This window comes from Rhinopithecus roxellana, chromosome 6 (assembly GCF_007565055.1).
Source record: "Rhinopithecus roxellana isolate Shanxi Qingling chromosome 6, ASM756505v1, whole genome shotgun sequence".
Classification (NCBI taxonomy): Eukaryota; Metazoa; Chordata; class Mammalia; order Primates; family Cercopithecidae; genus Rhinopithecus; species Rhinopithecus roxellana.
In genome coordinates, this window is record NC_044554.1 from 75,953,930 (window position 1) to 75,978,892 (window position 24,963).

The window sequence follows — 24,963 nt, forward strand, 5'->3', positions numbered from 1 at the left end:
AATAGGTTATAAAACTCAGGATGGCTGCTAGATAATTGTGAAATTGAACTGTTTGTTGTCTGATCCTTTTAATATACATTAGCTGTTGAATTCTAGCAGCAAATGATTTATTTCAAGTTAAACCTGGTTGGCTTATGGTTTTGTTGTTACATCTTTTTATAGGTGACTGACATGCTAATGTTAATAGGTATTCCATTAGGTAAAGGTTTTTTATAATTCTTATTCTCTTGCTTGAACGTGAGTGGTAGAGGAACATATGTTCTGTGACATCAGTGTTCACAGATTGTGTTTGCTCTACAATGTGGCATTCAACAGTTCTGGGGAAATCACCGAACGTCTTCAACTTTGTTTTCTTGTGTCTAAAACAGGGATGTGGATAATGTTTCCCTTACAAGGTTGTGATGATGCTCAAAAGACATAATGTATGTTCAAGTATATCCTAACAAAAGTCAAAGAGATAAATAACCAAATTTTAAAATAAGAATAGGATGTGAATAGACATTTCACCATACAAGATACGCAGAGAGCACATGCAAAGATGCTCAACTCCATTAGTCATTAGGGAAATGCAAATTGAAACCACAACAATCAGATACCACTTCATAACCACCAGGATGACTGTAATAAAAAATATGGGCAGTAATAGTATTGGCAAACAATATGGAGAAATGCTGATTGGAATGTAAAATGGTTCCGCCTCTTTGGAAAACAGTTCTGCAGTTCTTCAAAACATTAAACATAAAGTTAGCGTGTGATGCAGTCATCTACTCATAGGTATATACCCCAAATAAATGAAAATAAATGTCCATTAAAAAGCTCATATGCAAATGTTCATGGCAGTATTATTCATAATAGCTAAAAACAGAAACAACCCAAATGTCCATTAATTGATAAATGGATAAATAAAATGTTTATCCATATAATGTAATAGTATGCATCTATAAAAATGAATACTGAGTTATGCTACAATGTATGAGTCTTGAAAAGATCATGCTAAAAGAAAGAAGCCAGACACAAAAGGTCACATATGACATGATATGTGATATCATATATCATACAGAGGCACATTCTACCTGTGTACGAAATGTCCAGAACAGGCTACTTTATAGATGCAAAATAGACTAATGGTTGCCAGTGGCTGGACAAGGGTGTGGGGTTTGGGGAGTGACTACTACTGGATACACGGTTTGTCTTTGGGGTGAGGGAAATGTACTAAAATGAGCTAGAGGAGATAATTGTGCAAGTTTATATAGATAGTAAAAACCACTCTACTGTATATTTTAAAGGGTGAATTTCATGGTATGTGAATTATATCTCAATAAAGTAGTTACTTTTTAAAGTATAAAGTCTATAACTGCACTATTAGAAAGTATATAAAATACATAACTAAAAGGTAGAAACAGTGTATAATTAAAAAGTATATAACTGTATTATTAGAAATGCCTTTAGCTGACAAACGTATAACTGCACTAAAATATGTAACTGCACTATTAGAAAATGCATTTGGCTGGAGGTGATATCTAACTTTTACAGTGGCTCAAACAAATGGGAGCTTATTTTTCACATATTACAGAAAATGCTAAGGCTAGACCATTATCAGTGTTGATCCAGATGATTAGTGACTAGCCACCTAAGCTCTTTGTTGCCCTCTGCCTCTCCACACTTAGCAAGTGGTCATTCACCCTCATGCATTTTGCCTCATGGTCTCAAGACAGTTGCTACACCTTCAGATTCAGAGAGACAGCAGAGAAAGGGAACAATCTATATCAGCTGGGGTTTTCTCCTTTTATGAGAAAATCTTACGTTTTTCTGGAAATGTCTCTGACAGACCCCCACTTAAGTTTCTTTAGTCAGAACTAGATAAACTCTTAACTCCACCCCACACCTCCTGCCCAAAAAAAAAAAAAAAAAAAAAGTGTCTAGAAAAGGGGGAATGGGGCTATCATCACTGGCTTAGGAAGTCACTGTTCATCTCATGGAACTGGGTGCATTACCATACTATTCAGATTCAGGGTTCTCTTAGCAAGAAAGGGGGAAACATGTTTTAGGATAGCTAGGTGATAGCTTCATTTCTTGTAGTAGATTTTTTTTTTTTTTTTTTTTTTTTTTTTTTTTTTTTTTTGAGAAGGAGTCTCACTCTGTCACCCAGGCTGGAGTGCAGTGGCGCGATCTCGGCTCACCCCACCTGCTAGGTTCATGCTATTCTCCTGCCTCAGCCTCCCGAGTAGCTGGGACTACAGGCACCCGCCACCATGCCCAGCTAATTTTTTTGTATTTTTAATAGAGCAGGGTTTCACCGTGTTAGCCAGGATGATCTTGATCTCCTGACCTCATGATCTGCCCACCTCAGCCTCCCAAAGTGCTAGGATTACAGGTGTGAGCCACCACACCCAGCCTTTAGTAGATTTTTAAAACCCTAAATTATTACCACAGATTTAATTCACCACAAGTTGAAATACACTCTCTCTCTGAAATGCATAGTTCATTATGCAGAAACTCATAATTCACCCTGCAAATCCCCTCTCCATTCCATCTCAGTAACTGCAATTCTGTTCTTCCAGTTTTTCTGGCCCAAATCTTTTGAATCACCCATGACTCTTTCTGACATCCAGTCCATCAGCATATTCTGTTGACTCTGCTTTTCAGGTTCATTCCAAATCCCAGCACTTCGCATTCTCTTCACCTCACCATGCTGGTCCAGGCTGCTGGCATCTCTCCCCTAGGGTGCCTCTGCAGGCCCCACCATTACCTCCTAAAGCTTATTTCCCTCATTGCAGCCGGGTGATATTTTACAAACTTAAGTACATTCCCCTCACCCCTTCACTCAGAACTCCCCGATAACTAATTAATCACTCAAAGTCCAGTCTAAAGGCTTTACTGACCTACTAGGCCCTACATGATGATCTGTCTCCTGGATACCCCCCTGTCCTCACCTCTGCCACTTCTCTTTTGCCCTGTCTTCACTGGCCTTCTGTCTCTCCCTCATACTTCCAGGCACTCTCCTTCTTTGTGCCTTAGCCTTTCCCAGACAATCACATCACTGGCTCTTTGTCAGGTTCTGCTGAAAGTTCTCATTATCAATTGGTTTTCTCTGACTTCCCCACATTAAAGAGCCTTCATCCAACACACATGAGTCCCCCCCACTCATTCACACACACACACATACAAGCACACATACGCATCTCTATTTTCTCCACTTGCTCTGTTACCATTTTTTGGTAGCATTTATTGCATGAACATAGTCGCACATGTATGCATAGGCACAAATACTTTTTTTGGTCTTTTTTTTCCCCAACTGAAATATGAGCTTCTCAAGAACAGGAAACTTTACCTTTTTTGTGCACTGCTTGATCCCAAGCATATAGAATAGTCCCGGCGTGTCATCAGCGTCACTAGATATTTACTGAATGAATACATTAATAAATGGGTGAGTTTTGGGAGCCTCCTGTATTAAAATTCTGGAGCCTTTTGAAGACTTGCTTTTCTTAGGTGAGTTGAGAAATTTCATCAGTACTAGTACTTAAAACTACTGCCATTTAAAGTGGTAAGATTTAAGCAGTGTGAAGAGTTCACCATTTCTGAGGTACCTGAGAAAAAGTGTCATATAATTAGACTGTTTTCCTGGACTAGTTACAGAATGTCTGAAAGTTTTATCAAGGGGAAAGCAGGTCCTACCATGTGTCTCTAACATATAGCAATATTTCCAAAGGCTTTACTTACTCATGATGATTTAGACAAGGAAAGGAAAAGAAGATTGTAGTATGTTAACTAAGAAAAAAATATATATTTTTAAAGGATTAATTGAAGATGTCAGATCTTTTTCTTTCAGGATAAATTCTTTCTGACTAGAACAGGAGACAGTTAACTTCTGAAAAACATCAAGACTGATGATTTTGTCTATATAGCATTGACCTGGAAGCTCAGCCATTCAGACTAATAAATCAGGCAATTTATATTTAATCATTAACTAACTCCTGAGTTGAACAGCTGTTCAAAATTAGAAATGGGTCACCCCAGCCAGGATGACATTACAGGCAATCTATAATGCATTAGAATAAAATTATAGTGATTTTTAACTGTCGAGAAATTTATTATAGGACATGTTCCAACTCTTAAACTCTTGTTAGCCAATGTCAGTAATGATTTATGTTGCGTGGATACTATAGCAAAATTATTGATGATTTCGATAGCCAATAAGTCTATGTTTAGTGAATCTTCAAATTTCAAAGCTGTTTTGGAGAATGAGGTGGGTACATTTTATTGTTTATCCTTTACAAACCAAAAACAACAAAGATGGGAGGGTAGGTGAATGAGAGATTCCTCCTGAAAATTAATGGATATGTTGTCTGTGGCTGAGGAAGGAAAGTAATAAATTCTGTAGAGGGCTAGAGAGCTGAAGTTCCTTAGTGTTTAATTATATAGTTAACTAGGGGTGATCTTTATCAAGCAAAGCAAGGAGATGATCTTGAAACCACTTTGATAACCATTTTCACATGCTAATTTCATGACCTCCGACCTCAGTGTTGTAGATATTAAGATGGCTTGCAGGGAACTGGCATTCCAATCCATTAGGACATCATTTTTGTTTTCTGTGGTCAATCTACTTTCATGGGGAAAGCAAAATTCCACAGGGTGCCTCTTTGCTTGTACTAACAAATTGCTGATTTCTTTTCAGGTTCCATTAATCTGTATGTTCTTAAAATGTTGTATTTTTAGCGTACCTTGAAACAAAATAAATTAGTGAACTACCCTGCAGTTCAGTCAATCCATACATATTTATTGCAGTTTTATTCAAATCCAATATTAAGGGCTTCACATACTTAACCTGTAAATCAGATTTTAAATGGCCATCCAACTAGATATAAGGACTTCAACAGCATTCTTGGAGGGTGTTGTGAAGTCCTGATTTCCACCTTTTTACATAGATCATAGCTTCCTCCACTGATTTAATGATTATATTAGAAAACTAACCTGATTTTAGTAACTACCAATGCTACTCTTTCAGTAGAATCCAGGATAGATGGCTATTTCAGCTTTATGTTTTAACTAATTAAGAAGAGTTGTGTTTGTCATTTCCCTTTGTCTATAATCAGACCATTGCCAGCATGTTAAAAATAGGTAAGTAAATAAAAAGTTTGACTAGGGCAGTGTAGTGGGAAGAATGGAGAGCAGCCAGGCTGATATTAAAAATCCTGATATCAGGCCAGGTGTGGTGGCTCACGCTTTAATCCCAACACTTTGGGAGGCCAAGGCAGGTGGATTGCTTGAGCTCATGAGTGTGAGACCAGCCTGGACAACATGGCGAAGCCCCATCTCTACAAAAAAATACAAAAATTTGCCAGGCATGGTGATGCATGCCTGTAGTCCCAGCTACTTGAGAGGCTGAAGTGAGAAGATGGCTTGAGCCCAGGAGGTAGAAGTTGCCATGAGCTGAGATGGTGCTATGGCATTCCATCATGGGCGATAGAACCAGACCTTGTCAAATAAATAAGTAATCCTAACATCACTCATTCTTGGCCACAGCTCTTGGTCATCCTTCACTCCCAGAGGGACAGGGGAGAGACTGTCAGCCTTTCAAGAAGGACCTCAATCATAATGGAAGAGTTGGGATGTCCAGTGAGAAGAGATGTTAAAGAACTAATGTCACTTTGTGATAAACTCCACTGAGGAGAGTATGAGAACTCCATCATAATGATGGGTTTCAAACACATGAGAGATTATAATAGTCACACCAAACCATTACACTCTGTTCCTTCTAGTGACTGTGTGGAAGGACATAAACTGTGCCATAAGGTAATTGCATTAAGCGTTTGTGGAGTTGACGTTCACCCTACAATTACAGCTGAGTAATTTCATCTTTCAGTCAGAGAAGATTCGCTGGGGTCAATCCATTAAGTCCTTTGAAGCTCAAGAGAAGACACTCTGTGGAGATGTTCTTCTCACGGCAGCATTTGTGTCTTATGTCGGACCCTTTACAAAGCAGTATCGCCAGGAGCTGGTGCACTGCAAGTGGGTTCCCTTTCTTCAACAGAAGGTAAGTTCAATTCCTTACCTTGCGAACAGGTAGAAAGATCATATTGAGATTTCAGTAGTAAAACCCACGTATATGCCAGGCACTTTTGGACCTCTGTAACGAAAACTGACCACAAACTCCACGGTGAAGGTGTGTCTTATGTGCTGCAGGTTTTCTTATTTTTACAACATTCATATTTCATTATTTTAAAAATGTTTTCATTGATATACAATACTCATATGTCTTTCGGGGTAATGTGACAGTTTGATACCTGTATACAATGTGTAATGGTCAAGTCAGGGTACATAAGATATCTATCACCTTAAACATTTATTTTTCTCTCTGTGTTAGGAACACTATAAGTCTTCCTTTCTAGCTATTTGAATTATACAATAAATTATGAACTACGATTTCCCTACTATGCTATTGAATACTGGCACTTACTTCTTCTAACTGTATTTTTGTACGCGGTAACCAACGTCTCTGCATCCCCTCTCCCCCATTTCCCTCCCTCTAGTTCTCTGGTAACCATCATTCTACTCTCTACCTTCATAAGATCCACTTTTTTAGCTCCCACATGTGAGTAAGAACACACGATATTTAGCTTTTTGTGCCTGGCTCATTTCACTTACATAAAGTCCTCCAGTTCATCTGTTGATGAACACTTAAGTTGATTCCGTGTCTTGGCTCTTGTGAATAGTGATGCAGTAAACATAGGAGTGCAGATATCTCTTTGACATACTGATTTCCTTTCTTTTGGGTATGTGCTCAGCAACTGGATTGCTGGATCATATGGTAGTTATTTATTTTTTTTAGGAACCTCCATACTGTTTTCTGTAGTGGCTATATTAATTTAAATTTCCATCAGCAGTACAAAAGCTTTCCCTTTTCTCTACATCCCCACCAGCATTTAATATTTTCTGTCTTTTTAATAATAGCCATTCTAACTGAGGTGAAATGATATCTCATTGTGGTTTGGATTTACATTTCTCTGATGACTCAGTGATGTTGAGCATTTCACATGTTACCTATTGGCCATTTGTACATCTTCTTCTGAGACAAATATCTATTCAAGTCCTTTGACCATTTTACAATCAAGTTTTTTGCTTTTTTTTTTTGCTATTGAGTTGTTTGAGTTCTTATGTATTCTGGTTATTGGTGCCTTTTTGGGTGAATAGTTTGCAAGTATTTTCTTCTATTCTCTAGATTATCTTTTCACTCTGTTGGTTGTTTCCTTTGCTAGGCAGAAGCCTTTTAGCTTGATACGATCCCATTTTTGTGTTTGTTTGAGGTCTTACCCAAAAAATCTTTGCCCAGATGTCCTGAAGCATTTTCCCAATTTTTCCTATAGAAGTTTTATAGTTTCAGGTCTTACATTTCAGTCTTTAATCCATTTTGATTTGATTTTCTGTTTTTGTTTTGCTTTTTGTTTGTTTCATTTTGTTTTTTTGAGATGGAGTTTCCCTCTTGTTGCCCAGGCTGGAGTGCAATGGTGCGGTCTCGGCCCACTGCAACCTCCGCCACCGAGGTTCAAGCAATTCTACTGCCTCGGCCTCCCAAGTAGCTGGGATTATAGGCACCTGCCACCACACCCAGCTAATTTTTTTGTATTTTTAGTAGAGATGGGGTTTTACCATTTGCCCAGGCTGGTCTCAAACTCCTGACCTCAGGTGATCCACCAGCCTCAGCCTCCCAAAATGCTGGAATTATAGGTGTGAGCCACTACACCTGGCCTGATTTGATTTTTGCTTATGATGAAAGATGGAAATAGTTTTTCTTATTTTAGTGATGATTTCAACAAGAACATAAAAATTAATTATGTAAACTACAGAGTTATAGTTGGAAAAGTGCTTTAAACAGAAGTGATAACTGAAATCAAACTCAGATCATCATGTTATTGAATAGCATGAAACTTTTGTTTTCTTACTAATATTATGGGTTATTTGTTAGAAAATTTAAAAGGCTACTTTCAGACTTAAAGTGTAGCATTTTGTATGTAAGTATAAAGTAGCTTACCCTAAATTTGAAAATTCAAACCCATAAGTCAAGTGAAATAATAGATTTGCACAATGTAAAATCATCTAGTTTAAGATACTCCTTGTACAAATGAGAAAACAGACAGACAAATGACTCCACTTCAGTCATAGAGAGTAGAAAATCAGACCTCCTGATTTCCAGAACTCTATTTTCTATATAACACTGTCATCTCAATTGATTAAAACAGATTCTTAGTTTATGTATCTAGCCCTTTCTGGGGTATGGAGACAAAGATGGACATGGGTACAGATATTAATAGAAAATTGAAGCAGTCACACCTGCTAGTCTCTGTTACTTCAGGGAAGTAGGAAAATGCAATGCAAGCTGGCCAAACCAAAGAAAATTGAAATTAGAAGAACAGCTTTGAGGAGAGTGGTAAAAATATCAAAAATACCTGTGAAGGGCAACAGGCGAGTAGATGGTAAGAGTCGCCACACAGCTTTAAGAAACCCAAGATGCATTTGGACAAGATGAGTTTATAGTCACAGTAATAAAGTTTTCATCAGCAATATTCGAAGTATAGGAGTAAAAAGAGGGGAAAGAGAATGCCAAATCCAGCCAGGTTTATAGGCAGGTAAGCCAGAAAGAAAGGAGGTGAGGAAAGTCTTGCAGTGACTAGCAGAACAGTTAAGGAATGGGAGGAGCACTTTCAGCTGAAAAGAGATGGGAGGTTAGCCAGAAGTTAAAGTTTCCCAAAACCTTAAACACAGAATTGCCACATGATCCAGAAATTCTACTTGTCGGTATCTACCCCAAAGAAGTAAAAATAGGAATTCAAACAGATGTTTGCATGCCATTGTTTATAGCAGCACTATTCACAATAGCCAAAAGGTGGAAGTGATTCATGTGTCCATGGACAGAATAGATTTTATCTTATGTTTACAAGGTATAAACATACACTAGAATGTTATTCAGCCTCAAAAATGAAGGAAATTCGGTACATGCTACAACACGGATGAACCTTGTCAATATTAAGCTAACTGAAATTAGCCAGTCACAGCTGGGCCTGGTGGCTAATGCCTGTAATACCAGCACTTTGAGTGGCCATGGCGGGTGGATCACTTGAGATCAGGAGTTCAAGACCAGCCTGGCCAACAGGGTGAAACCTTGTCTCTACTGAAAATTAGCCAGGCATGGTGGTGGATGCCTGTAATCCAAGCTACTCAAGAGGCTGAGGCGGGAGAATTGCTTATACCCAGGAGGTGGAAGTTGCAGTGCACCGAGGTCGCGCCACTGTACTCCAGCCTGGGCGACAGAGTGAGATGCCATCTCAAAAAAGAAAAAATTAAAATAAGCCGGTCACAAAAGGACAAATACTTCCACTTTACAAGGGACCTAGAGCATTCACATTCATAGAGGCAGAAAGTGGAATGGTGGTTACCAGGGGCTGGGAGAGGGAGGAATGGGGAGTTACTGTTTAATAGGTATGTTTCAGTTTGGGAAGATGAAAAAGTTCTGGAGATAGATAATGATGATGGTTGTACAACAATGTGAATGTACTTAATGCCACTTGAACTGTACACTTAGAATGGTTAAAATGACAAATTTTATGTTAAGTATATTTTGCCAAAGTAAAACAGTAAATAGGGTAAAGGCCTGGTGTATTCATAGTATTTATTAGAATAAGTGTTATGTTTAAAGATGTGGAAGAGATGTAGACAATCATAAAGAGTTGGGCACAGGAATTTTAGCTTTCAATGATGAAATAATTTCAGATTGTTACAAAGTCTGGGACAACATTTCCCATCAAAAAAGGAGGCACTCTAATACCGCTCCAAAGACATATCACCATCATGGGAAGAAGGGGTATGCATATCGAAAGCCAGGGATGGGGGCGTTGTATAATCTTCCCAGGTGATTCTGATATCATCCTCTTCCTCCCTCAATTCCCCCGGCATGCTGGAGTAGAAAGGAAATACAGTGCTTTAACATGAAAGATGTCAAGGCCAGAGAGGGGATTCGTCATCTCCATGGGCACTGAGGTTGTCAAAGATTGAAAGCAGAACTTGGAAGGGCGAGAAGGACCAATAGCTATATCATTCAAAAGATGAGGAAATAGATGAGAGATTGTATATCTGGAGTCCACGGGTCTTAAAGGTGGCATTTTGACTTAAAGATGGAAGAATCATGATTTGAGTTGACTTACAGGGAAGAAAGAGGAATGGCAACTCTTTCCCATACCCACTTTTCAGTAATGGGATTCTTAAGAAAATTAACTGTCTGCTGGGTGTGGTGGCTCACGTCTCCCAGTGCTTTGGGAGGCCAAGGCAAGAGGATCCCTTGAGGCCAGGAGTTTGAGACCAGTCTGGGCTACACAGTGATACCCTATCTATACAAAAAAAAAATTTTAAACCCAGCCAGGTGTGGTGGCAAAGAGGCTGAGGAGGGAGGATCACTTGAGTTCAGGAATTAGAGGTTACAGCGAGCTTTGATGGCACCACTGAACTCCCGACTGGGTGACAGAGTGAGACCTTATTTCAGAAAGAAAGAAAAAGAGAGAGAGAGGTGGGAAGGGAGGAAAATGAACTCTTTCCACTTGCGAAGGCCCTCAAGTGAAATGAGACTCTAGAACAATGACTCTTGTACCCCACCCCAGCCTCTCATTAAAATCATGTGAAAGAGAACTTTTGAAATGTATTGATGCCCATTGATGCTGAATCACTTGGGGGAAGGGCTATGCATGTTGGCAGCTTTTTCAAGCGCTCCCATAAGTACTATATCCAGCCTGGGGTTGACAGCCATTGCCCTTGGGGGAGAGCCTGGTTTTGGTTAAGACAAGCAGTTAGAGAAGATAAGGCAATTTGGTCCAAACAGAACTAAGATACTAAAGGGTATGGGGGAAGGGTTGTCAGAAAGTACAACCACTGGGGCATGAGTTTGAGGGATGGGACAGGGAGAAAACAGTAACACAGAGGGTAGTGGCTGAAAAGGACAGGGGCTGTGGGCATACACAGCCTTGAGGGTCCAAATTACACAGTTTTCCAAAGTTGTTTCCATCCAAAATTGCTGTTTGCTGGGCAGATGGACAGAATCATAGGCAAGTTCAAGGCAGCCTTTGCACTCCACTCATTGCTTTGACTCAGCAGTTTACAGACAGAGCAAATATGTGGAGTTATTTGTGCCAATAATTAGTTATTAGTTATTATAAGCACTAATTCTAAGCCTCTGTGTCCTATGCAATAAAATAGAGATATTTACCTTGAAGAACTCTTGTAAGGGTTAAATGAAAAAATGGCAAGAATGAATCTATATGAATAAACTTTGTGAACAGGTAAAGCCTTACGTAAACATGAGTTGTTATGTTACTGTAACATTAGGAGAAACTGGGAGTATTACCTCCATAGGAAATTACCCTTTTATCTTAGGAACAGGCCAGTTGGTCAGTTTCTAGAGGCCAGATGGGCATTTGGTGTTATGACTAATTTCACTTCAGCTTTTGGCATGTGCTTCCAGCCTTGTCTTTTCTCTCTAGCAAATGGTTCTTTTCCAAAGAGTGAGCCTTCTTTTTTCTTTTAGCTCCACCTCATAGTAACATCCCGACTCACAACATGTTGACCCTACTTAATAGAGCAATTAGATGGAGCCTCGTAACAGGCTAACTCTAGAAGCAGACTTTGAACTAAAGGGTTCCCTCTTTACACTTGGTTTCCAAACCCATTTTCCTTGCTGCAGACTCCAAGAAATTCTGACAAGACAAGTTAATTATGATAAAAAGGTATACTCTAATATGTCACTTAATGAAGGGGATATGTTCTGAGAAATGCCTTTTGTTGTACTTGCATAGACCTAGATGAGACAGCCTGCTACACACCCAGGCTACATGGCATAGCCTATTGCTCCTAGGCTGCAAACCTGCACAGCATGTTATTTTACTGAATGCGATAGGCAGTTGTAGCACAATGATAAGTATTTGTGCATCTAAATCTATCCAAACGTAGAAAAGATACAGAAAAAATATAGCATGAAAGACTAACATTGGTACACCTGTATAGAGCACCTATGGTGAACGGAGCATGCAGAACTGGAAATTGCTCTAAGTCTCTATGTGCTCTATGTCTCTAAGGGAACTATGTATCAAGTCAGATACCAAGACTTGTTCAATATCACTAGGAGATAGGGTTTGATTCGTTTTTAAGATAACATTGTAGTCAGAGGCAGTAAGAATATTGTGCTACTTTTCCTTAGTCAGTGAGTGAATGTGAAGGCCTAGGACATTACTGTATACTCCTGTAGACTTTGTAAACAGTGTACCCTTAGTCTACACAAAATTTGTTTTTAAAATAATGTACTTGTACTACAACATCATGATGGCTACAGTGTCACTAGGTGATAGGAATTTTTCGGCTCCATTATAATCTTATGAAACCACTTTTGTATATGCAGTCCATCGTTGACCAAAATATCATATGGTGCATGCCTGTATATGAAATGAGGCTTATTTTCCTCAGCCTACACTTTGGTTAATACTAATTGTGAAAATGATGCCTGTATTATAACTATCAAAAAATATTTTGATGAAAAAATTTCTGTAAGTAGCTATGCTCCTAGCTATTTGGACACAATACTATTAAAACATCCTAAAAATTTGAATCTGAAAGTAGTCATTGTAGTTATGATATTCTTTAACGTAGGTGTCTTCATTTAGATTAAGATGGGTTTTATTTCTTCATTTATATTGAAATGGGTTTTATTTCCCCTACTGACCAGGAAAAAAGGGGGAGATTGATATTCTCTTTGATCCCTGGCTCTCTACTCTGCACAGAGTAGGTACGCACACCATTGATTTTGGATATGAAATCTGCAGGTGCCCCTTCTGTTAGTCCTCAGAGCTTCAGAAATCAAAGTTACTCACAGCCCCCAATTGTTTCAGCTGTTTGTATTAAGTAGAAAGTAGGTAACAAAGCACATATCTCTTGCCAGTAGAAAAGTGCTTATTCTAAAACATCAAATTGCCTGTGTCTCTAAGGGAACTATGTATCAAGTCAGATACCAAAACTTGTTCAATATCACTAGGAGATAGGGTTTGATTCATTTTTAAGATAACATGGTAGTCAGAGGCAGTAAGAATATTGTGCTACTTTTCCTATATTCATATCAAATTGCATCCCAGCCTTAATGTGGGAATCCTTTCAGCATTTTGTTTTGAAGCTCTGTGACAAACCAATGAACCAAACTGTTACTGCTGATATAGCCTCCCCTACCTACTACAGGTAGGGTTCTTACTACAGTCTCTTATGGAGGCATGCTTCCATGTTAACCACCCCACCAAGCTGGGGAGCTAGCTCGGTATTCATCCTGCACATTTTGGTGTCTCTGGACAGTGTTTAATGTATGTAGAAAATGCTCAATAAATGTTTGGTGATTGATGACTGGAGGAGTGAACAAATACATTCTTTAATATGATTTTTGCTACAACATTATTTGTTGTCAATTTTTATACAGAATTATGTTTATTCTTTAAAATGGATCACTCTGTCCACCCTGCTTGCCCCTTCCTCCTTGCTTGCCCCCCCCAACCCCTTACTTTGCAATGCAATCAAGGCAAGGATAATTTCCTCTCAGCCTTAAAGTGATATCCTAAGTTCCTTTGCACAACTGAGGAGTTGATGGAATTCCAGTGAACTGAGTACTTTTCATTAACCCATCCCAGAAAGAGAGGTCATCTCTTTGTAGCATTGGTCTGTAGAAAAAAAAAATGAAGTGCCTGAACAAGATACTGAATTTTAGCATTGCTTATACGGGGGTGGGGATGTCGATTGCTCCATGGGCAAATACATTTCTGGTGTCCTGCCATTCTTCCTGGTGTGTCAATTCTCTCTTACCTTAGTATGGGGCAAAGTCTCTCTCAGTTGAAGCCCAGTAGATGCAATTGATAAAACTGATGTTGAATCCCACAGTTGACAGAATTCTGAGATATAAAATACTAGGTTTATCAAGTCAAATTTCATTTAATGATGAGTTGTGTTTGGCTTCTGAGAATCGACAGAAAATTATCATGTGTTTACCTAGAGTTACTTTCTCATGGCTTTGTTCTCTTCTTCTCTTGTCTGTCTTCTCTCTCTGCCACATGGCCAATTTGTTGCATTCAACTCTGAATTTAAAGGTTTCCATTCCACTAACTGAAGGCCTGGACTTGATCTCCATGTTGACGGATGATGCTACAGTTGCCGCCTGGAATAACGAAGGGCTGCCCAGTGACAGAATGTCCACCGAAAATGCTGCTATCCTAACACACTGTGAGCGCTGGCCTCTGCTGATAGATCCCCAGCAACAGGGAATTAAGTGGATCAAGAATAAGTATGGAACGGACCTGAAAGTCACACATTTGGGCCAGAAAGGGTATGTGAAGTTTGAAGAGATTGGCTTTCTGTTTACCTGCTGTGAAGTGGGTCTGATTTGTATAAAGTCGTGATGTTTCTTAGACCTCTCCACCACATGGATGTATTACAATTTGGTGCTATTTGTTTATCTGCCTGCTCGTGTTTCATATAAAGTATCTCTGTTGAAAAGGCATTCTTGTTGGATGGCATCCAATTATCTGAAGAAGAGATAAAATTGAAGGTTAGAACAAACATTGTGTCTGTGGGGAAAAATATGTGAATTTTCTAAAGCCAACAATGGATGTATATTACATTCCTTCTCTGGAGTGTTTGGATAGTAACACAAGAATTGTCAATGGTGCCTCCAGGCTTAATGATGTTTATGGTCATATTTCTAAATCTATACTCTGCTTATAGAAGGATCTTAACATGGCTACAAGTCCCAACATTGGATGCCTGAAGTTAATTTATTATCTTAGTCAAGATTTACATGTCACTTTTGAGAACTGAATCTACTCCAAGAATTTCTGTTACTAAGTCATCATGATAATACTGTCTGATAGATAGAAAGCTGTCTTGTATGCAGTTGCTATTCAGTTAATGTTGAATAAATTATTTTAGAACTATGGATGTTTCACTTGACCCTTCCATCCTCTTTTTATACATAGAGTGAAATAATACATTTCTGTAGTTATACAAGGAAATGTAGTTCTTAGGCCGGGTGCAGTAGCTCATGCCTATAATCCCAGCACTTTAGGAGGCTGAGACAGGAGAATTGCTTAAAGCCAGGAGTTTGAGACCAGCCTGAGCAACATAGTGAGACCCCCATCTCTACCAAAACAACAACAAAAAGTAGGCAGGTATGGTGGTGCCTACCTGTAGTCCCAGCTACTTGAGAGGCTGAGGCAGGAGGATCACTTGAGCCCAGGAAATGGAGGCTACATTGAACCGTAAACATGCCACTGCACTCCAGGCTGAACAACAGAGTGAGTCCGCCATCTCTGTTTTTCTGTTTTTTGTTTTTTTTTTTAATGTAGTTTTTGCTTATCAGAATACTTGCAGAAAATTATTTTTGGTAGGGAGATATTTGTTGGAGAGTAAGACCAAAGTAAAATGATATCTCCCCATTGTAAGTGACTAAACTTAAAGATTTAAAAAATAAAAGTTTGATCAAATTATAAAACATTTAATACATGAAATTTTACTTTAGAAAGACCCATCAAATGAATTTACATGTATGATATTTGGGTAACTTACACTTATTTCAACTATGGTTGCTATTACAAGCAACTAATCTATATATAGATTTATTAGTTCAAACTATTAAATTTCACTTGGAAAATACAACTAAAATGTATCTTAAAATTTCATATTTAATTTCTGTGTAATCTAGTTAAAGGAAACTACTACTTTATAAAATAGTTTTCTCTAAGTTTGTCCCATTTAGAATATCTACATTAAATATAATTTGATCATATAAAAATTTTTGAACATTTTGTGCCAATTTACATTTTATTATCTCAAATCCCACTGATTTTTAAGGTTTGTGAATGCCGTTGAAACTGCTTTGGCCTTTGGTGATGTCATCTTAATTGAAAATCTCGAGGAAACAATAGATCCAGTCCTGGATCCACTACTTGGCAGGAATACTATTAAAAAAGGAAAGTAAGTATTCTTGAATTTTTAACGTGTATATCGTGCTAAATGATTTTCAGCAGCAGCATCTATTTCTTAGCTTCATAATCAAGCAGTCTATTGAAATCTTAGTGATATTTCTGAGTTTCCATTTCATGCACCTACACTCCAAGACCAAAGCAACCGCAACATAATCCAGACTTTCAGACTATTTATTTGGTGGATTTAGATTTGTTTTATCCAATTCCTGATCTATAGGCCAAAAAAATGCATTGTTATAAATCTGAGAATAGTTGCCTCTTTTAAAATTTATACCAACGTTTCTCTAACTTCAGTACTTTGCAGAACACCTTGAATATGGCTGCCAATCTACATATCACTTGTGCCCTGTTTACTTAATATTTTTCTTTAACTAGATTTTAAATCCATTCACTATTTTTTAAAATTAGCATGGGTTTACTGTGCTAGCTCTGTTTTTCCTAATATATTTAAAATGTAACCATTCAGAAAAGGAGAGTTCATTAGTGGATCCCTGAAATCATCCCTTATGCCAGCAATATTGGATTATCAACAACAGAGAAATACTTCCCCCTACCCCTCCAGGAGCTATATGTGACTTTCTAAGAGGTGGCCATTCCCCCAAGACAATGTACTTTCCAGAACATTCTCTCAGGGGCCTTGAAGCCATTTCTGAGGAGTCATCATGTCACTTTCCTATGAATGTGTGAAAGGTCGGGTGCAGCAATTGTGTCTTCAATCAAGTCTGGGTGGGCATAGGGGAAACTGGCACTCCAGAGACTCCTTATGCCTCTTCACACAAGCAACCAACATTCATTAGACTTAATTCACTGAATTTCCTTCCCTCTCTTCTTTTTTTCTTCAAAGAGATATAATTTCAGAACTTTCCCCACCCTGTTCTTCCTTAACGCCCACGCTCTGCCTCTAAGGTATCTGTCCCCTTTTTCATCACTAGCTTATTCTTGTCACTTTTAAGTGGAAATAGGGCTACATCAGGATGACTAACTTCTTGGTCTCTAACTGATTAGTACGGTATTTATCATATAACTCACTAAGTAAATCCATTTAGAGCGACTGACAACTTATTGTTTAATAAACCAAAATTTACCCAGGCACACATTTAGAACAATCTAACAAGCCACTTGACAAACTGCAACTCTTAACATAAATATAATTGTAGCTGTGTCTGATGTGTTAAAAATATAGTGTAAAATGTTGAATGTCACTGAAGCGAAATCCTTGTTATTAAGGTTCTGACTCTATTATGAAGACCTAAAATTTTTATCAGTGAAATGCATGTTCTCTGATCTTCAGCTTCAACTTCAATAGCACAATTTAGGTGTAAGCAATTTGATGACTCTTATTACATATATAGTTGGACAATCTGAAATTTCCAAAGACTGATAAATTTGAGTCATGATTCTCAGTATGGATGTAGTTAACTATCAGTGAGGATTCTAGAGGTCTTCAATTTTAGAAACAAATTTTACATAGAGCTTCAAGTCTTTATCACAAATATCAGGCCAGAACAACTTAATTCAAATTAATAATATTTACTGAATATGTACTCTCTGTTAAGCCTTGTAAAATTGATCATATTGTAGCAGGACGAGCCACAGACAAAACTCCTCAGACACCGAGTTAAAGAAGGAAGGGGTTTATTCTGCTGGGGGCATCGGCAAGACTCCTGTCTCAAGAGCCGAGCTCCCCGAGTGAGCAATTTCTGTCCCTTTTAAGGGCTCACAACTCTAAGGGGGTACGCATGAGAGGGTCGTGATTGAGCAAGCAGAGGGTATGTGACTGGGGGCTGCATGCACTGATAATTAGATTGGAGCAAAACAGGATAGGGATTTTCACAGTGCTTTTCTGTACAATGTCTGTAATCTATAGATAACATAACCAATTAGGTCAGGGGTTGATCTTTAACTACCAGGCCCAGGGTGTGGCACCGGGCTGCCTGCTCGTGGATTTCATTTCTGCCTTTTAGTTTTTACTTTTTCTTTCTCTGGAGGCAGAAATTGGGCATAAGACAATATGAGGGGTAGTCTCCTCCCTTATTCCCCCTCTTTGAGACTCTCAATCAATAGTGGGAGTTCTCACTTTTATCTTTACTGCTTATGTCTTCTTGCAAGACAGATCAATAGTGGTTCATATAGTACACTTGTGCTGAAGCATTTTGGTGAACTAAGGTAGCAATGAAGCTTCTTATCATTTGAAGAAGTACAGGTAGCAAACAATGGAGCAGTAAGCAGGTTCCTACTACTATTATAACTTCTATTATAAGAGTTTTAAATCCTCCTAGTGCTGGGAACCATTTTTTAAACAATGACCCTAGGATCAAATCCATGCCACACTTGCACGGGCACATGTGCCAGTTTTGTCATATCTTTATGTCTTCAACTACTTGCCCTTGATTATCTATGTGTAGGCAGCAATTAGTAAGGTTAAATTTCCTATAGACCTCTCCTTCAGCTGCTAGCAAGTAGTCAAGAGCTGATCTATTTTGATAGCATTTCTCATCTGAGTTTCTTGGCAGGCCAGAATAGTCAAGGCTCTGCCGGTTTTATTAGTGATTATTTTTAAGACAGCTTGTAACCGTATGATTCGGTTGATCATGTAAATGGGGGTCTGGTATCCCCACAAGCCATCTTGTGCCCAAGTAGCAGGCCTATAATATTGTATGATTCTCTCAGGGCCATTTATTATTTTTTTTCAATTTCCTATAGCTATGCTCCTCTTTTCACAGGAAGCATAGACAGGGAAGCCCAGGAGTTTGCCTGTCTTTATGGGCAGTAGGAAGAAAGATGGTTTAATAGTGTCAGTAACACAACTACCTGCCTACTGGTCAGGTAATTTGGCGTAAGCTCTATGCCCACATATCCAGTATAATCCAGTGGGGGCTGTCCAGTCCCGGTGGGACTCTGGGTGGGTCCACACAGTTTGCAACTTTGGGAATTTACTAAATGGATTTCTCTCTGTGTAATTTGAACTCCACCAAGTGACTGTTTTTGTGGTACCATTATACAGTTTCTGTCTCAGACAACTAAGTCGTCCTACGGGGTGAGTGAATTCTTTTCCTTCTCTAGCTATGCAATATTGTCTAATAATTGAGGCTTTTAGGACCCAGAAATTATCAGGGTGATTCTTTTGAGTCAGGAATTCATCAGGAACTGGGTCTGTAGGTACTAATTCTCGGGCTTCTTTATGGCCATTGATCTCCTATTACAGTTCTTCAACATATGTAACATGAAGTGACGTTGAGAGACTGGGCTACATGCTCGGCTAATTGCAAAAACAAATTTCTTGTTTTTCCTGGAATTTCTGGTACTGGCACATTTAGTTCATCATAGAAAGTCTGAAACACTGGCTCAGGAGAGCGTTTGTAAACTTCACCTCGAACTAAGATATTTACTGGAGTATCCAGTCCAGCCCCGTCGATTCCTAAGGTCACACACTCCTCTTTTTTCCAGCGAGGATCAAGGGGATTGGTTATAGCTCTAAGAGGTTACATTGTCCTTTAGTACAGGAAGGGCCATTTTTTCCTTTCTGAAGGTGGACTGGATCTTTTTCATTTTTTTTTATCCAAGTGGCCTAAATGACACAAGACCAGTATTTACATTTGTTTCCACACAGTCCTAATTTATGACAGATGTATTTATTTTCTGCCGTATAACTTCTTTTCTAATTAAGAGAACCACACCTTATTCCTAACTTATTACTATTAATGACAGCACAGGCATCAAATTTTAAGGTGACTTGTTTGGGCACCCCTTTTTCTTCTGTTTTGGCTAACAGTTTATTCGTATCGTTTATGAGCCCCCACCAGTCCTCAGTCCTTAATCTTATTTTAAAAACTGTGGTCATGGGAGGCTCAGATGGGTCATAACACACATCAGGTTGGTCATTTCCTGGGCTACATACCTTGTATAGAATAACATTATACAAACAAAGTCTTTTTAGAGTTCCAGTACACTTATAATAACCAGAAAATAATAGGACCGTAACAACCTTTTTCCTACCTCAGTGACTTGATGTATACACTGGGAACAGTCCTCAATCTGAGGAAGGTCTGTTGAAGTCCTTACTGTAAAAGTCTAAATTTTAAGGAAAATGAGTCCCATGATGAGTTTCCTCATGCTTCAGCCGTGCATGGACCAGTCAGCTTCCGGGTGTGACTGGAGTAGGGCTTGTTGTCTTCTTCAGAGTCACTTTGCAGGGGTTGGCGAAGCTGCTCCCGTCCACATACCACTCGCAGTCTACTGATGTTTAAGGAAGGTCTCGGAGGTTGGGCCTGCTAGAATAAACTGAGTCCAACACCTCTACACAGTTATGTTCAACTGAGCTCTCTGATACGGGGAGCAAGGTGGTGGGGTTCAGGGTATTGCAAACTTCAATGGTTATGTGGGGATTATCACAGAGCAAGCTTTGGTAGTTGGTTACTCTAGCATTTGTTAACCAATGATGTCTTTTGGTAGTTATTAAAGTTACCACAGCATGGGGGCCTTTATATTCAGGTTTTGCCTAAGGGTTCGTTTATCTGCTTCTTGTGCTAACAGGGCCATTGCTGCTAGGGCCCTTAGACCTGGGGGCCAGCCTTTGGAAACCCTGTCTAGTTGTTTTGAGAGATAGGCCACTAGCCTTGGCTAGGGCCCCACAGTCTGGGTTAAAACTCCAACTGCCATTTTTTGTCTTTCTCACACACAGAGTGTAAAGAGTTTTGTCAGGTCGGGTAGCCTCAGGGCTGGGGCCAACATGAGTTTTTCTTTTAACTCATGAAAAGCTCATTGCTGTTGGTTGTAATAGATATAGTTTATCTAATCTACATTTTTATTAACTGTCACCTACTAAAATATTGACTCAAATCCTGCAGCTATTTGATTTCAAGCTTTAAATTGATCTGGTATTCCTTGTGGAACTCCAGTTGCGCCTGAATAGCCATGAGAGTTGAAAGACCCATGAGGCACTTCTCTCGCTTTACGATGTCTTACTATTTTTTTTCCTTCTGGTTGATGAAATACCAGGGTGAAAGGGATAGCCAATTAGACTAAAGTACAAGTGCCACTCCAGTCATTCGGCAGAGTGCCCTATAAAGGTCCACCACAATACCACCACACGTCTGCTCAAGGATGAACAAGGGCTGACTGATTGATAAGCTCTTGAAAATTCTTAAACTCACTGCATCCTTTCAGGTCTACAAAGAAGGCTAAGTTTCCTCCCTGTTTTGAGAGACACGAAGTGAACTTAGTGTTGGGAGACAGAGGCTGGATGCCCCTCAGGGGCTGACCCACAGGATGCCAGACTTTGGGATATAGCAGAGAGAGCTTGGCACAACTTATTACTCCAAGCTGTAGAATCCTGGAAAAGAGCTACCATGCAGCCTACACCTGATCCACTGGAGGACCATGTTAGTGGAAAGGGGACAGTCTGGGTCTCTGGCCTGCCATGTGCACAAGCATAACAATTGCTTTTGTTTAATGTGCAGATGGAATATTTGATCCATTTTAACCAGGCATTTGCATCTTGGTATCTTGTCTTAATTGCCAAATTTTGTTTCAAGTCTTTAACTTCTTTGATCCTCTAGTAAAATGAATGTATGGTTTTAGGAAATTACAAATACTGGTTGGGGTGGTCCATCCTTGCTCTTTAGTGGTCCACAGAACGTTGGACCAACTATGGCATGAAAGCTGTACATCAGGGGGCAAGACTCCTGGTTGGCACTGGGGTCTTTATCGAAATCTCATTGGATTAAATGGTCCTAGTTTACTAATGCCCAGTCTGAGGAGAATCAGGAGGGACAGAAGTACTTTTCTGAAGTAGAAAGCTGTCTTTGACTTGGCAATCTCCACAGGGTATAACAAGGCAAGCATTAAATGCAATAGTTTGAGGCAAAATTGACTTGGTTATGTTAATAACTAGATGGTCAGCATTAGAACGAGGAAAGAAGAAAGAGTAATAGAATAGATGAAAAGAGTTAAATTTTTCTCAGCTTTTGTTTGGTAGGGTTTTCCCCTGGGACTGTGGCCCCACAACTCTGGAGGGGGTGGCGCTTTCTTGACTCAGGTGTTATTAGCCCATCCATTTTTTTTTTTTTTTTTTTTTTTTTGCTGTACGAACAGCAGTCTTGGTGCTTAGCAGCTCAAGGTAGGGTCCTTCCCAGGCTGGCTTGAGTTTTTTTTCTTTTCACTCTTTGATGAGAACGTGATCTTCAGGCTGGTGCTGGTTTACCGGAAATTTTAGGGGTGGTACATGTGCTAAATTACTTTTAGTTTTTGAGAGAAAGGAAAGTGGAAGATAAACCAAGTATATAATTTTTAAGAAATTGACCTTTTGTTTTAAATGTGGGGACCTTGGCAGTGGACTTTATAGTCCTTAGTGCGTTTTTACTGAGAAATTTCCTTTAGCACCTATTTTATTAGTTTTTAAACCAAAGAAAGCCAAATACCAAACAATGCTTCTCGTATGATTTTTATACCAGATAAGCTAAATTCTATCTTTATATTAGTGTGTTATTAATGTTAAACCTAATTTTAATAAAACCTTGTAGACATATTTATCTAATTTTTAATGTTTGACCGTAAGGTAAGACTTTATAGACTCTTTTTAACCTTTTATAATTTTTGCTAAAGAACAGATTGGTGCTTTAAGAAAAAGCTGTTATGCTTTTACTTTAATGTCCAGTTTACAGAAAAACTGGATGATACTTCTTTAGCTAATATGTTTACACACAGAATTTTCTTTACAATTAACATTTTAAAACTTAAACCTTCAAAACAATATTTTTTTTAACTTTTTAATGTAAGTAAAAATGTACATTCTTATGCCTCCTTATAATCTTTTTACCAAAAGTATATTTTACTTTTGTTATACACCTTGCACGTAAACTATTTTTTTTTTGTTTTTTTTTTTTTCATTAGTTTTACATGCAGGAGGCCTACTTTTGAATTATACAACATTTCTTGCATAAATTCTTTTTTATAACATTTTTCTCTTGCATGACTTTCACAATTCTTCGACATGCCTCAACTTTCTGACTTATTACAAATTTTTTTTTTCTTTAAACAAGCAGTTAATTTATTTCAGGATAAGAATTTACCATATAATACTCTGTTTATATAAATTTTGCCCCCCCCCCACCTCCTTTTTTTTCCCTTTTTTTTTTTTCCTTAGGATACTTCTGAACTGGTGAGCTGTGCTCACAATGAGGTTTCCTCCAAACGTTATTTTTTTTACCTTTTTTTTTTTTTTTTTTTTTAAGTTGTTAGCAAAGCAGTTGCCGCTACAGATTGAATGCATTTGGGCCATCCGATAGTTACTGGGTTAAGGATTTTTGATAGGAAGACCTAGGTGCTTTTGGGATACGCCCTTGTTTACACTGACAACTAAGTGGTATTGGAGTATTATAGGGTTGGAGAATACCTTCAATTATTAATTGTAGGTTTTAAATTTACCTTGGCTTTTAACAGAATAGGGTACACTTTTTTTTTTCTTAACTACTTGTATATCTCTCTTTCTCGTTTTGACTTTGTTTCTCTTTGACTTTCCTTTTGCCTCTGTCTCTTCCTCTTTCTCTCTCTGCCTCTTTCTTGCTCTCTCTCTCTCTCTCTCTCCTTGACTCCCTCTGTCTTTTCTTCTCTGTGTCTTTCTCTCTCTCTTTGCCTCTTTTCCTCTCTGTCTCTTTCCTTTCTCTCTCTGTGCTGGTCTTTCCTTGCCTCTGCCAGCCACTTACGCTGCTGTTCTCTCAATCACTGTGTGTTGTGGACAGGGGGTCTAAAACCAGCTGTAACCAAGTGTCTATGTGCAGGAACTGGTCTGGGTTCCCTGACTTACAGGTTACCTTGTGCCATACCTTTGAAACAAGGGACCTGTCCAGGCTTCTTTCTAATGGCCAACCTACCTCTAATGCTGGCTAGTCTATCTTACACACAGTTTTCCGTTTTCCTGGTGTCATAGTACTCCATCAGTAAAAAGTACTGATTTACTCAATCAGTAAAAAGACAAGTGACACTTGCTGAAACCAATGTCCCTTAAATTCTTTTTTGAAATTTTTCAACATAGTTCCTAGTAGGGTGGACTTACTTGTGTCTGGCCTATGCTTCTATGAGACAAAACACCATGCTCACACCACGTGCACACCACAAAACAAAGAACAGGTAAAAAGGGCACACACACACTTTTGCAGTTTGCACCAAAACAAAATCAAAAACAAAATCAGAGTATCCAGAAATCCAAGCCAGGTCAAAACCAAAACCAAAGTATCAAGCAATCCAAGTCAAGTCAAAAACAAAAACCAAAGTGCTGGTACAGGCACACCATGGGTGATCAGGCCATGCTTCCGCTCAAATGGAGTGGGCAAGTTCCCAAGACCAATCCTGCCAAGCAATTCAAACCAAGTTAAAACCAAAACCAAAGTGCTGGTACAGGCACACCGTGGGTGATCAGGCCATGCTTCCACTCAAATGGAGTGGGCAAGTTTCCAAGACCGGTCCTGTCAAGCAATTCAAACCAAGTCAAAACTAAAACAAAAACCAAAGTGCCAATAAAGGCACGCCATGGGTGCTCAGGCCACACTTCCACTCAAACGGAGTGGGCAAGTTTCAAAGACTAGTCTTACCAAGTTTTAGATGTCCAGACTCCAAGTGCCCATTCCTTCCCAGTGTTCAGCCACTGCATTGATCCTCCACGGGGGCCCTGCCACTGCCACATACTGCTCTGGTGAGGCAGCCCACTGAGGCAAATGCTTATCCAGAAGCACTCTCAGGATCCGCCTCACTCGGGCTGGTCAGAGTTCCCTGCAAGGGTGTTCCACAGGGCAGGCTTTAGCCGCCTAAGGAGCTGCCTCGACCATCTGCCAATCACCTAACTTCCAAGTCAGGGAACCAAGAAATGTAGCAGGACGAGCAGCAGACAAAACTCCTCAGACACCGAGTTAAGGAAGGGATT

At 39.1% G+C, this 24,963-nt stretch overlaps 1 protein-coding gene across 1 annotated transcript in view; it reads left to right on the forward strand.

Moving 5' to 3' along the window:
• Window positions 1-24,963, forward strand: part of DNAH11 (dynein axonemal heavy chain 11) — a 417,881-nt gene that overhangs the window by 308,153 nt on the left and 84,765 nt on the right. The window contains exons 63-65 of the mRNA XM_030932862.1: window positions 5,868-6,034; window positions 14,154-14,389; window positions 15,913-16,035. Of these exons, the coding sequence (XP_030788722.1) occupies window positions 5,868-6,034; window positions 14,154-14,389; window positions 15,913-16,035 (526 nt within the window). The remainder of the gene's footprint in view (window positions 1-5,867; window positions 6,035-14,153; window positions 14,390-15,912; window positions 16,036-24,963) is intronic.